The 15,444-nt window shown below is 35.5% G+C and overlaps 1 protein-coding gene across 1 annotated transcript; it reads left to right on the top strand.

Annotated features, from left to right (window-relative positions):
• The first annotated feature begins 2,387 nt into the window (after positions 1–2,387).
• LOC106139400 (toll-like receptor 7) lies at positions 2,388–6,721 on the top strand. Its single transcript, XM_013340836.2, has one exon. The coding sequence runs from the start codon at positions 2,583–2,585 to the stop codon at positions 6,435–6,437; it is 3,855 nt and encodes a 1,284-aa protein (XP_013196290.1). The 5' UTR covers positions 2,388–2,582; the 3' UTR covers positions 6,438–6,721.
• Positions 6,722–15,444: the final 8,723 nt, after the last annotated feature.

Here is a 15,444-nt window from a genome sequence, read left to right as displayed (position 1 = left end):
AATAATTCCGCTACTGGTAGATACAGAGATACTGAGTTAAGAAATTCATTGAATTACTTATTCGATAAACGTTTTAATATTGCTTACTTCAGCATTATAAGTTTGAATGCTATTCTGTCTTATTGGAATTATTATTTTTTTATAATATAAAAAACTGTGTGGTGTCATCAACATTATATTATTACATACATATATAAAACCACGCCTTTTTCCCGGAGGGATATAGATACTACATCTTTCCACTTGCCACGAACTCTGCATACTTCTTTCGCTTCATCCAAATTTATAACTCCCTTCATGCAAGCTCGGCGGTTTCGGGTACATTATGGTAGGTAATTATTTACTTTAGAAATCTATTATTTTAATATATTTTTTTAATTGTGATCTATAGATTACGTATTAATTAGTTCATACCCAGGTTTTAAATATAAAAATGTGTAAATGTGTTGTATGATTGATAGATACTCCTTTTTGCAAAAAATAATTGATAAAAGATCTTATTTACAATTCTTGTAGTCCCTTGATTGCTACTAACACAACGCTTCAAATAAAACTATTTACTATTGGCTATTGTAGTGTTTATTCATCATGAAATAGGGAAACCCTCTTTTGATTCTACATTTACATACATACATACATATAATCACGTCTATATCCCTTGCGGGGTAGACAGAGTCAACAGTCTTGAAAATACTGATAGGCCACGTTCAGCTATTTGGCTTAGTGATAGAATTGATACTCATATAAAGTGTCAGGTTGCTAGCTCGTCGCCTAAAAGTAGAATCTCAAGTTTATAATCCTATCTCTTAGGCGCCTTGTACGACATTCATGGGAAAGAGTTGGAGTGGTCCTATTCTTTTTTATATTGGTGCCGGGAACCACACGGCATGATTCTACATTTGATTGAGAAAACTATTTATCCATCAATCCATAAGGCTCAATACCTGCTAAAGTATATGAAGCCTTTATTTTACACAGGGCAAAGAGTCTCAACCAATTATAAAACTATTAGAACTAAAAAAGTAAAGACAATTTTCCGATATGAAAAATGTACATGTAAAAAAACCTAAAGCGATCCGTATAATCCGTCGAGATGATACGAACGTTGGTGTAACATCATCGGCAGTCGCGGCACGTCCTGCCCAGCCTGTGACACTCAGCTTCCTGATATAGAAGGAAAAAATACACGAACAACTTTCACAAAAGTGGTAGAAGTCATTTATCAAGCCGCTAAGAACTCTCGACAGCCCCAACTTTTGATACAGGATACCCTAACAGACATTAATAACAAGGATATCATACCTCTCGAATGTTTTTTAGGATGTCCTCAACGTGTTTTATCACTTAAGCCGGTAAACTTCCCACTTTACGTCATGAGTTTTTGCTGCACGGCGTTAACTGCGACCTAGATAAGGGAAAACTTTAGTTTTTCTATTGTGCACCGGGAAACCACTTTGTTGTTCTAGAAATGTTTGCTTTAACGAGACTTTGTTGTTTAAATCTAGTTTTATTTTTTAATTTCCTTTATTATCATATGTCATGCTGGCCAGAGTTAAACTTGATTAAAACTTTTTAGTACCTTGACCATTAACAACACAAACAAGCAGTACCGTATATTTATTCCACGGGCCTGTTTCAGAAACTTCAGCCGTATTCTGAACGTAACTAACTTTCAGTTAGTCCCGTAAACGACTTTACGTGTCGAACAAGGAAATCAAATTATCAACTCCCACGAACTTTGCACCTCTTCCAGTCCGTACGAGATACCGGAATTTGTAGCCTAAAATCCCTCGCCGTTTTCTATTTGAAAATTCTGTGCGTTTCTCTAGACAAAAATATGTGGAAGGGCGCATGACACCAAACAAGCTTTATTGGGTATCTTTGCCAAAGTATGTGAGTAGGGAATTCAATAAGTGACAGCAAAAAGAATTAAGGGTACCCATAGTGCGGTAGATACAAGTTTCTGATTATCACTTTGTTGTTATTTATTCTTTCGTTTTGTAACTGTTTATTCTAGGCAAAAGTTTCATAAAATTAATCGATACAAAGACTTGTCGGAATGAAGAAACATGAAAGTACCAATTAAACTTGCAATGAAAGACTTGTAGAACGTCTATAATTACCTCAATTCAAAAGTCGTTTGAACACCGTGTTGTCTCTATAATAATTCTCTCAGCACAGGTTTCCTTTTTTAACCCGAAGCAGTGGCTCGATTAAGAAAACATTACATAATTGTGCGAGAGCGGTTGGGCGCGCAAGTGGCGCCATGCGAGGGAACGTGTAACTATGTGGGAGTAGGGTTTGCGGGGGGAGTGCAGCCGAGGGGGGCGGTTATGAGCGCACCACTCTCGCCAAACTGGCAGGCCAAGCGGCTCGTCAGTCGCACACGAACCACGATGGGGATGGCACGCGTCTGCGTCGCCTCCGACACCGGCCGTACGTGCACCGCGACGTAAACATAAACCAGTGAAGTGAAAAACAATTACAGATGACGTCTGTTTAGTATCAAATGGATATTTTAGTGATCAAGTGACTGTTTTAGTTAAGATATTATATTCGGAATAGACAAATGTGTGTAGAAAATGTTTCAATTGCTGACGCTTTTGTTAGTGACTTTGGGTGTCAATGCCGCATATGCACCGAAAGGCGTGGATAATTGTAATCATCTGCCCAAAGACGACGAAGGTGGCACCTTGTGCAGGGTGCGGACGCTCGACGCCGATGGATCTTCTTTAGCATCTGCGCCTTCGGAGACTACTAAACGACTGATCGTCGAGTGCAACCAACTACTTCTTTTCGAAAGTTATCTAGAGGCAAACTATTTTCAAAGATTTCCATCACTCGCAGAACTTGTGCTACAAAACTGTAAACTTCTTCGGATACCGGGAAACGCGTTCGAAGGATTACGTGAACTGAAAAAGTTATCAATTCGATCAAAAAACAATGATTGGAGCCCCAACAAAAACCTAGAGCTTTCTCTTGGGACTTTTAACGGATTGCGAGAATTACAAACCCTTGATTTGGGAAATAACAACCTGAAAGCTATTCCATCCGACGTTTTTTGCCCATTGGACAATTTACAAGTATTGAATGTCACTCAGAATAGATTAAGAAGTGTCGACCGCCTCGGATTTGGGAAAGCCTGTGGTTCCGGACTGCGAAGCTTAGACTTGAGTCACAATGAACTTAAGTCTCTCACTGAGGAATCTGAGATAACTGGATTAAGGCGGCTTCAAGAGCTGAAACTACAACATAATAACATCAGTGATATTTCAGGTGAAACGTTTAATGGGCTTATTTCACTGCGAATATTAAATATTTCCTACAACAACCTCCAGTTTATACCTGAAGGCACGTTCGCTAGCACGAAAGAATTACGAGAGGTGTATTTGAATAATAATCTCCTGTTTGAATTAGCCAGGGGCGTTTTCCACCGATTAGAACAGCTGCTTGTCTTAGATTTATCGAATAATCAGCTCTCGAGCGCTCATATCGACGGTGGAACGTTTATTGGCCTTATACGCTTAGTCATTCTGAATTTATCTAATAATGCCTTGACGAGAATAGACGGGAAAACGTTCAAGGATTTATTTTTCTTACAAATATTAGATTTAAGGAATAATTCTATTGGTTATATTGAAGAAAATACTTTTCTTCCTTTGTATAATTTGCATACATTAAATTTAGCTGAGAATCGCTTACACACAATAGATGAGTTCCTATTTAATGGATTGTTTGTACTAAGTAAACTTAATCTTAATAATAACCTACTTATAAATATAGACCCAAGAGCGTTCAAAAATTGCTCAGATTTAAAGGAATTGGACCTAAGTTCGAATCAGCTAACAGATGTCCCTTCAGCCATTTGGGAATTATCTCTATTGAAAACGTTAGATCTCGGTGAAAATCAGATATCAGATATCAAAAATGGATCCTTTAGAAATTTAGATCAACTAACTGGTTTGAGGTTGATCGACAATCAGATAGGTAACCTTTCGGTTGGAATGTTTTGGGATTTACCAAGTTTACAAGTTCTTAATCTTGCTAAAAATAAAATACAAGCTATAGAAAGAGGCAGTTTTCAAAGAAATAAGCAACTGGAAGCCATTAGGCTTGATGGAAATTTCGTATCAGATATCAATGGAGTATTTTCAACATTATTAAGTTTATTATGGCTCAATTTGTCAGAAAATCACTTAGTTTGGTTCGATTACGCTTTTGTACCTAGCAACTTGAAATGGCTTGACGTTCATGGAAATTTTATTGAACACTTAGGAAACTATTATAAACTGCAAGACGAAATTCACATAAAAACATTAGATGTTAGCCATAATAGAATTGTCGAAATAACACCATTTGCAATTCCAAACAGCGTTGAATTGCTGTTTATTAATAATAACCACATAAACAATATAGGAGTAAACACGTTTATGGAGAAACGCAATCTAACTAGAGTCGATATTTACGCAAATGAGATATCTCATTTAGATATCAACAGCCTCCGGTTGTCCCCGGTTCCTTCAAACAAATCGCTGCCTGAGTTCTATATCGGAGGAAATCCGTTTAACTGTGATTGCTCTATGGAATGGTTGCCTTTAATAAACAATATGACTGCAATGAGACAACACCCTAGAATAATGGATCTGGAAAATGTGCTGTGCAAAATGACACACACTAGAGGCGTAACACACATACCGCTTAGTAACCTGAAATCAACAGATTTCTTGTGTACATACGAGACACATTGCTTCACATTATGCCATTGTTGTGATTACGTTGCGTGTGACTGTCAAATGACTTGTCCAAACAATTGCTCTTGCTACCATGACCCGACTTGGCATACAAACGTAGTCGATTGTTCAAGCCAACGTGCTATTGAAATTCCAGAGAAGATACCCATGGACGCTACCGAGGTCTATTTGGACGGTAATGACTTTAAAGAATTACAAAATTATGCATTCATCGGCAGAAAAAATATGAGATCACTTTATGTAAATTCGAGCGAAGTTGAAAACATTCAGAATAGGACGTTTGCTGGTTTATCTTCCCTCATTATTTTGCATCTCGGAAACAATAAATTAAAACATTTAAATGGGTACGAGTTTGAACATTTGACACAGCTTAACGAGCTATATTTGCAAGATAATTTTATTAGTCATATCGGTAACTCAACATTTTCAACATTATATTCACTTAAAATTTTAAGAATAGATGGCAATAGACTAATAGATTTCTCTGTTTGGAATTTAAATAATAATTTAAAATTAAACGCACTTTCCCTTGGTAACAACATGTGGTCTTGCAAATGCAGATATTTACAAAGATTTACTGCCTTTATATCTGAGAACGTACATAAAATTCTTGATGTATCAGACGTGTGGTGTTGGAATACAGACTCTCAGTTGCCACAAAAGAAAGAGTTGAATCTTAATGGCACAATATGCAGCGACTATTACGCCGGAGATTCTGTAATAGATAACATGCTGGTCTCAAATTACATGCCTATGATGGTTACTACGGTCACTGGATTCATGCTGATCATGCTAGTCATCCTTGTTATGTTCTTGTTTAGAGACACTATTCGGTTATGGATGTATACAAGCTGTGGAATAAGATTGTTTCCATTCACTGGAGCATACGACGACACTGATAAATTATACGATGCTTATGTGTGCTACAGCCCTAAGGATGATGATTTTGTTATTCAAACGTTAGCAGCTGAATTAGAAAATGGAAGCCCTTCATATCACTTGTGTCTACATTATAGAGATATCCCGCAGCATGGTGGAGCTTATATGCAGTGCACAGTTCCACTTCAGGAAGCAGCCGAAGCTTCGAAACGGATTATTCTGATATTGACGAGAAACTTTATTGAGACAGAATGGTCACGTTTCGAATTTCGGCAAGCACTTCATGAACTACTAAAAACTCGAATATACACATTAGTTATTATTGAAGAAAATTCAGTATTACCCGAGGCAGAGTGTGATCCAGATTTGAGGCCATATTTGAAAACAAGTTCGAGAGTAAGGTTGGGCCATAATAAATTTTGGGAAAAGTTGCGTTATGTGATGCCAGATCGTAAATATAAGGCAGCATCAAGCTATAGGAATAACATTAATTCATATACTATGAGAAGTGGTATGCAAAATGGCACCATAAGGTCCTTTTCATTTACGGATAAGATGAGAGGGTCAGCTGACGGTGTGAGCTCTGTCCCTGAGTTTTTGGAAGAGCGTCGACAGCAGGTGCAGAATGCCTCATATGGGCCGGATGGTAGGCCTCCCTCTGATCATATATACTCGTCTATAGATTCTGATTACTCGTCATTAGAGTTAGGTGGGAATAACCCGAATCGGCGGCGAGAGTTCAGGCACTGGCCGCCTCCGCCGCCTCTTATCGACACCCAGTCATCGGGTCAAGCCTACCTTGTCTAGTCTCAGCGCTTACAACTCAATATAAACACTGTTAGTCAAGCTTAATGTGAATATTGTATCATCGCATCGCGCGCTTTACCAAATAATTAAGATTTTAATCTATTTTTGTAATTTCTCGCCATTTCAAAGGGCGTTCGTTTCGTATTGTTGGTGTAAATACATTCTATAAGACTGCTGTAGTATATTATGTGAATTTGTATATAATATGTAAATAAATGTCCATATAAGTCACGAGTATACTATTTATATACTTTAATAAAGCCATTGTGATAATTTTTACATAATTCTTATCTTTTATTTTTACCCATCTATTCAACATAGATTTCAAATTATACAGACAACAATCAATACCTAGAAATATTACTTAAATTAAGAAGTTTTCTTTAATTACCATTAGCACTTTACAAACAGTAACTAAACTACTTTGATGTCAACTATTTCTTAGTATTTGAGACTAATAATTTGAAAAACCCATGAACTGAAATCTACAACAAGACCTTGTAATAGATAAACATTACAAAACCATAAGAGTCCCATACCACCCAAAGAAAAAAATTACCCATCTTTTTTAACGGGGTTTAAAATAATACGATCATATTCTTTCTACCTGCTCGACTACTCACAAAGACTAGGGTATCATACGTGATAAGAATATTGCGGTCACCGTGTACGCCAGTTCATATCATAATCGCGTGGAAAGTGCTCACAGAATTTAAATAACCTATACTTAGTCCACCTGAAAAGACACCGCCAACACGTTTATGCTATCCTGGTACTTTATGAGTACATTAAGAGCTATCATTATTTCAGTTCCCAGTGCAATAAAGGACATCATTCTAATCACACCCTTGAATATTTTTATAGAAAATAGTTCCATAAAATAATCATACATCCTCACCACTCTGGAGAGGAGCCCTTGGATCCTCCTTGACCATGGATTCAGGATTGGGTAAGTCAGGTTTTTATACGAAGTGACTCTCATCCGACCTCCGCAATTTTTGAGTTCTTGCAGTATTACGTTATTGTTTAATGTTTCTAAAACTGAGGAATCCAATTATTTGAGGTCTCTAGTGATGTTTTTATAGCCTCACAATTAAGTACATATGCATTAGAAATAGTGTAACTGGATTGGTATTGGTAACATTATGTTACAAGTTCGATGGCTGCTATCTGTGTTTTCATTACAATATGTGGTAAGTATACAAACATAAAGGATACGAAATGTAAGTTATTTTACGGTTCAATATGTTGTTTACACAAAAATATTACTAAAATACATAAAATAGTAAACTTCACATTCTCAGAAAATTATTGAACACCAGCTTTATAGGTACTTATAGCTTTAAAAATTAAATAAATTTAAGATATGGATTTCAAAGCTTGGTGTCTGCCAAAGCATGTAAGTTCTACTTAACAATGATAAAAATAATTAGCATAAATTGGTTTGTTAATTTCAACGGAAATCTCTTCAAATAAAAAATAAAATAAAATGGCATTCGAATTAATTAATAATAATGTTTTTCCAGTTTCTATAACGACAACAAGATACTTAGTGACATTTCAGTACAGAACATAGGTATGATATAATACTAATTCATGTCACAGTCTAATGACCTTTAATACAAAGACCTTGCCCTACTAAGAGATAAAGGTGGAAGTCTCATTATATTATTTTACCTTTGTACTAACGTTCTCTAATGCAATGCTTATTCATGTTTTAATGAGCACTCGCCTTAAATGGTTAGCCTTATCATAAAGAAAATTCAAAATAACCTTTTTGTTTTTACACCAATTAACCTCAAATTAGATTAACATAATGCTAATAATTATATTAAAACAAAATAAAAACAAATAAAAAAACTCGTACTTATTAAATTTACAGCTGAGCGCGGCCTATCAGTCTTTTCAAGACTGGTGGCTCTGTCTACCCCGCTAGGGATATAGACGTGATCATATATATGTATGTATGTACATTTATAAATTGTGTTGTCCTTGTAAACCAAATGCCTGGCAAAGGCTGGTTGCATTGCCACGTAAAATTTCAACGGCTAATCTATGACCTAAAAAGTTTCCAGCTTTCACGGGATATCTCGATCAGCCTCTTAGTAAGAAAGTTAAAAAAAACCGGTGAGCTGACGGACCCCACGACTCCAAGAAATTAAAAAAATAATTTTGATGATAAGTTTGAAAATAAACCTTCTATCTGGAAGCCACCTTTTTGTTTTACATTTTATGACATTTTTATAAGTATATAATTTTCTAAATATATATGTACATATACAACTGCAGGGGTCCAGTAAAGACAACAAATACCTCATCTATCGATTTGTCATGATGCCTGCATACTTCTTTTGGTCTACAAAATATCGTCAACTATGTAGGTATGAAAAGAATCATGAGGTAGGAAACAATGTCGAAGAAGCAAGAGAAATACTCGAAAATATATAAGAGTCATATCAAGTGGATACCCCGATGGATTATGAGAGACAATTCTCTAATTACAAGTATGGGAAAGAGGCGAGTTGATATATAATTATATCCTTTAAACACATTAATGCGTGACTTTTTATTTATAACTATTAAAATAAATGCCTATTTACAAAACAATATAAAATAGAAATACAGTGAACAAAACACAGCTTAAGTATAATTATATACACTTATATTTGTAATTATATACATGTATGTCTTCTTATTATAGCATCAAATTTCAAAAGTAGGTCGAATTAATTATAACAAACTATGACATTAATTACTCTTAAACATATGCCATCCATGTTTACAAGTGCAGACAGAAGATGAATGTAAAAATAGGCCATAAAATATACCAGATGACTGCATTCGCATAGTTATTACTTGGACCAAAGAGCTAAGAATAAAATAGATATCGCAATACTGACTCTACTAGATTTATACTACTGATTTGAATTTAATAACAAGTGTTTAACTTTAATCATAATCATTTATTCTGTAAATATGGTTACAATAGGTCTTAATTATCTAGGTTCAGTTTTTGTGCATACATATTCTAGTCGTACCTTTTTTTAGGCGATGGGCTAGCAGGTTGCTAGCCCACTATTTGAATCTCAATTCTATCATTGAACTAAATAGCTGAGCGTGGCCTATCAGTCTTTTCAAGACTGTTGGCTCTGTCTACCCTACAAGGGATATAGACGTGACCATATGTATGTATATATGTATATTCTACCTCTCAAGGCAATATTTTAAACAATAAACTTAATACTCAAAACTCACTTTTGCATGTAAAACTTCGTAAACAAAATTGATAAATGTCTAATGATGATAAAAATAAATTGATACATATTAAAGTATACATATTCATCACACTATTGCCTTTTGTCTTACTTCCTTCTTCCCTGAAGACCCTATGACTCAGATCCAAGAGTGGATAAGCGAAGGTAAATTAGACGAAGTCACTCCCATCTGATATTTGTGATTCTAATAGCAGAAGAAATTACCCAGTTGAAAGTGTTTTATAGTATCTAACAAGTAAGTACTTATTTTCATAATTAAAAACTATATTACACAAACAAAATGTACAAAAGGAGGAGTTAATGCCGTTTGGCATTCTCTATCAGTCTACCAGCTGACCAAACAGTTGTATGTCGTGAAAAAATGCTGTCTTCACTGCTGGGTTGGCCACCTTTACATTCATGGATAAGGAGAAAGCGGATAAGCAGAACCGTGCTCCGAAGCACAGTGGCAGAAGGTTAAATTTGTGGGCCATGAACCACTAACATATATGGGTTCGACATTATATTAACTTCAATAATCGTGGGCTGAGCGCCATGGGAACCTTTGCTAACTTACTTTCCTATTGAAAAACAATTAAGCCCTGCAAATTTACTACTTCTTTTTCCTCTTGGCGTCATTCCCAGTTTCATCGTTACCTCTCTAAATAGGAGCCAGAGCTGGAGCCTTTGGACCACGATTCTAGATTGGGTAAGGGGGGTTTTTACATGAATCGATTCCCGTCTGACCTCGCCACCTTTGCAAGGAAACCTAACCCATTATCAATCATGATAAAAGCTCCACTAAATGATTTTACCTATTCTCTTAGTCGTTTTTATGTTATCCACGAAGAAGCAATGGAGGCATCCTTTTATAAAGTGCCGAAAACCACATGCCACACTTGCAAAAATTCACTACACTTCGTTCTTATTCCTTGGCTTGACCTATATTTCGAGTCACGTCTATTATCCTAAAGGTCGTTGAACCGGGGATTAACGCAAATGGGCTCTAATTGAGATGGCTCCCGCTGCGTAAGAAATGTATTGGAAGATGTACACTGTTATTACATTGTGAGTGCTATGAACTAGTAATTTATATGGTACTTTCTCTAACATTATTACGAACTAGTATAAGCCCGTCGCTCAGTCTGTATTAAACGAAAAATTCCTTCCCTACTTCATGCCAAATTTCAGCTTTCTTCGCCTTATATGGTTATAAGCATCTATTTATCTTGCTTCGCGCTAACGCCAAACTCCTGTTTGGTTTCCTTCCACCCAAAAGTTGACTGGAAGAGATTGCATTAGCGATAAGTCCGCCTTTGTACCATCTCTGTCTCTATTGTGCTGTTTTGTAAAACTACTCTTGTGGTGCAATAAAGTTTTTCTATCTATCTACATTCAGTCAAAAAAGTATCGGGAATGGATTATTTATTTATGGTTCCAAATTCAAATTTTTGTTTTTTTTGTTGTTGTTAGATTGGCACAACTGTTTTCCATTTTGGCGCGGAGTTTGAGTTGCATCTGTTGTTTACATTAAATACAGTGCTATTTTTAGTTATATCATATCTAGTGTGTATTGCTAATTTCATAATGGATAAAAACATCGAACAAAGAGTTTGTCTTAAATTTTGCATTGCCAATGGAATATCGTGTTCGGAGTCACTGAAAATGTTACAGAAGGCTTACGGTGAATCGACTTTATCAAAAACTCGTGCTTATGAGTGGTACAAAGCGTTCAAAAGCGGTCGAGATGTGATGGAAGATTTGCCTCGCTCTGGTAGGCCATCAACGTCTGCAACTGAAGTTAACATCGCAAAAGTGAAGGAAATAGTGACTGAAAATCCTCATTCAACTTTGAGAGAGATAGCCACCGAACTTTCTGTATCTCACGAGTCGATCCGTACCATTTTAACTAATAATTTGGGTATGAAACATGTTGCCGCTCGGCTAGTCCCAAAAGACCTGAATTTTTTTCAAAAACTCAATCGCATGAGAGTCGCTGAGGACATGCTAGAACGACTCAATTCCGACCCAACATTCATGAAACGCATTGTTACTGGTGACGAGACGTGGGTTTACGAGTTTGACATGCAAACTAGTCAACAAGCTTCGGAGTGGCGCCTTCCAACTGAACCGAAACCGAAAAAACTACGCCAAAGTCGTTCAAAAGTCAAAGTCATGTTGACTGTTTTCTTTGACTATCGCGGTGTTGTGCACTCGGAATTCTTGCCGGAAGGTCAAACGGTAAATAAGGAATATTATTTGAGTGTTATGCGGCGTTTAAGAGAGCAAATCCGACGAAAAAGGCCAGATTTGTGGAAAGAAAATTCTTGGATTTTGCACCATGATAATGCACCTTCGCACAAGGCCATCATTGTGAACGAATTTTTAACCAAACACTCAACAAATACCATCGAGCAACCACCATATTCACCAGATATGGCTCCAGCCGACTTTTTTCTTTTTCCTAAACTCAAATTACCACTTCGTGGCATCCGTTTTCAATCGGTAGAAGACATAAAAGAGAATTCGCGGCGAGAACTGACCTCAATTCCGGAAACAGCGTTTAAAAAATGTTTTGATGATTGGATTATTCGTTGGCGTAAGTATATCGTTTCTAAAGGAGCATATTTTGAAGGTGATAAAATAAATTTGGATGAATAACAAACAGTTTGTGTATTATTGATCTTTTCCCGCTACTTTCTTGACAGAGTAGTATATCTATGTTTAGGTTCTACATTGTCAGCCTAGTAATGATAATGTTTTACGTATAAAATTTATTGATTGATAAGTATGTTTTTTCTTATGAATCATTATCATAATCTCTTCTTCAAGGGTGATGTTAAACTTGGCTTCTGAGTCTTGTGAGTTTACACTGTTTAATGTAATATATAAACATATGATAAAGTGTAATATGTATGTGTTAAGTATCATTTAATTTAATAATGTTTTGATAACATCAACTCATGATTGTTTTGATATAACTTGAAAATATACACATAGCCCTTGTGGGGGAATAGAGGTAGAAGGAAATGACAGCATGCAATATTTTGTTTTGAGGAGAAAATATTGAGCAAGTGAAAGAGTTTTTATATCTAGGATCAAAGTTTAAAGTTCAAAGTGACAGGTTGCAAGCACATCATCCACAAGAGGAATCCCAAGTTTATAAGCTTAACCCTTAGTCGCTTTTACGACATCCATGGTTAAGATATTGAGTGTGCCGTGTGGTTTCCGGTACTTTAGCATAGAACTTGAAAAGATATCTAAAAAAATCATGAATGGAATAACAACAGTGGTTAATATATGGCCCGAAATAAAATAAATTTGAAATGGAGTAAACAATGTGTCGTAAAGTCCCTCATATTTTATAATCCCCTGTTATCTTTGTATTGTAAATAAGGTGCTAGACATGAACAAAAAAAGACAGTTTAGTAAACGGTAGCTGTTCTTAGTTTACTTACTTTTGGTATTTTATTAAAGTTTACGATAAGGGAATGTTCTACATTAGAATAAGACAAACAAGCAGGGTTGGAAAAAAATCTACTATCATATTCATTCATATAATCCTATATCACGTCCCTTGCGGGGTAGACGGAGCTAGCAGTCTTTAAAGACTGATAGGCCACGTTCAGCTGTTAGGCTTAATGATGGAATTGAGATTCAAATAAATACTTGACTATCAGAGAAAGTTTGTTTCTCATCATGCCCTGGCAGGAATTCGAACCCGGGACCTCCGGTGTCATGGTTGCGAGTAATAACATATGTATATATAGTACAGGTTGCTAGCCCATCACCTACAAAATCCCAAGTTTATAAGCCTTTTACGACATCCACGGAAAATATATGGAGTAGTTCAATTCTAAAGTGCTAGAAACCTCACGACAAACTGGAAACGGAAAATGGAATGAGAGAACAAAAAGTTAATTAAAATGCAATATGTCCTCCTACATGCGTATTTGCGTAATGCAGTATCGAATCTAGCCTGCGATGCGACCTTTAGTGACCCACAAAAACCTCATCATAAAACTTATTACTCACATCGGGACGAAATAATTAATTTTATATTACACCATAATCAATCACAGTGAATAATTTAAATTGTAACTGTTAATTATCGTACGCTTGTGACTAATTTGGATTCCAGTCGACGTTTTTAATGTAATTTGGGAGAAATTATATATCGAGTTAAATGCCGCACTACGACCTCTACTATGTAACATACTGGCTTTTGCGCAGATTTCAACCTATCTTCTGCTAAAGTTTTCGTAAGTAAACATAACAAAAATACAAACAGAAACATAATGTTTTCTCTTAATAATTTATTTTTAGTAAGTAGTGTAGATACGAGTATAAAGATGGTTTATATTAAGATAAATATTTAAATTAATTTTTTTTACTACAACTTTCAATGACATACCGATTTTCACTATATTGCTTCACAGATTATATGATTGATAAAGTAAAAAAAAATTGATGCTTTTAAACGTCACTTAGTTGCTTTTAAAGCAATGCTGTTAATAATATTTAACCAACCAAAATATCCATGTTGTTGAATTTGGCTAATAATTTGGGCTTATGACAAATGACATCTGTATATATATGCAAATATACCTTTTGATTCGAAAACAAACGTGCTAGTATTTGGGTAATTGCTCATTCCAAAGTAATAAATCGCATTAAAAGCACTAATCCACTAGTGAGTGATTTATGCCAAGCTACGTATAGCTACTGTGTGAAGCTATCATTTTATATTCCTGTAATTGTAAGTATTTATAAAAAAATGACACTTGACTATTTAGATACCTTATAGATACACAAAAATTATCCAATGACCAATCATAACTTATTTCATCTTGTTATACTAAATATCTGACCTTATTTTAAGGACATTCTCCAGTATTGTATTAAAACCAATTATGGCTCGAATTGCACTCGAGTCGTTAACAAAAAATCACTTTTAAAAATAGAACTAATTCGCGCGTTATTATATTGTTACCATTGTTAAAAAATTGAAAAGTAGACTAAAATCATAGCAATCGTAATAATTTCCATGACCAAAGCGAACAGTGCCCATGCGATGAACACAAAATAGCTTAACAGTGGATAGTTGTCTTTACCGTGTAATCAATCAGATTATGATGAATACGGGCCTGTTTTGGCGCGGAGAGCATGGAATTGCTTATTACTGTGTTATTAGCCGTCTTTTGTCTGTAAATATGATTTAATGGAACGTGCGTACGTATTCCTACCGTGTTTAAACTGTAATATTCTCTATCATCATTCACGTATATTTGGGTATGAGATTCGACTTGACGATGTTGGGTAATATCTTGGTAACATACTCGTAATGTAAGAGATTCCATACTGATTAAAGGATTTACCTAAAATGTCCATTTAGATTAACTGAATAAATTATTTTTAATATTATATTATTATCGTTCGCACTCCTTTCGTCTCTTACCTTTCTAGTTTCCAGTGGGACGCTATGCCGCAATTTTTTTAGGGTCTACTGTTAAAGTTTCTGTTCTTTTTCATTTTTCTAATAATTTTATGTCTCTATACTTCTGTTGAGTATGTCAAAAAGGCCTTGAGCTTATTATTATGTGAATTAAATCCAGGTAAACGTTTCAGTCTTTTGGAGACTTTTGGCTTCGTTAACGTCGTTTTTACCTATGTAGATATATTACCCTTGCATCAATTACGGGGTGGACAGAGCTAAAAGTCTCTACTATCTCTCTATCAAATCAACTTTTACA

The sequence above is a fragment of the Amyelois transitella genome, chromosome 8 (genome assembly GCF_032362555.1).
Source record: "Amyelois transitella isolate CPQ chromosome 8, ilAmyTran1.1, whole genome shotgun sequence".
Lineage (NCBI taxonomy): Eukaryota > Metazoa > Arthropoda > Insecta > Lepidoptera > Pyralidae > Amyelois > Amyelois transitella.
This window is presented reverse-complemented; position numbering and strand designations above follow the sequence as displayed.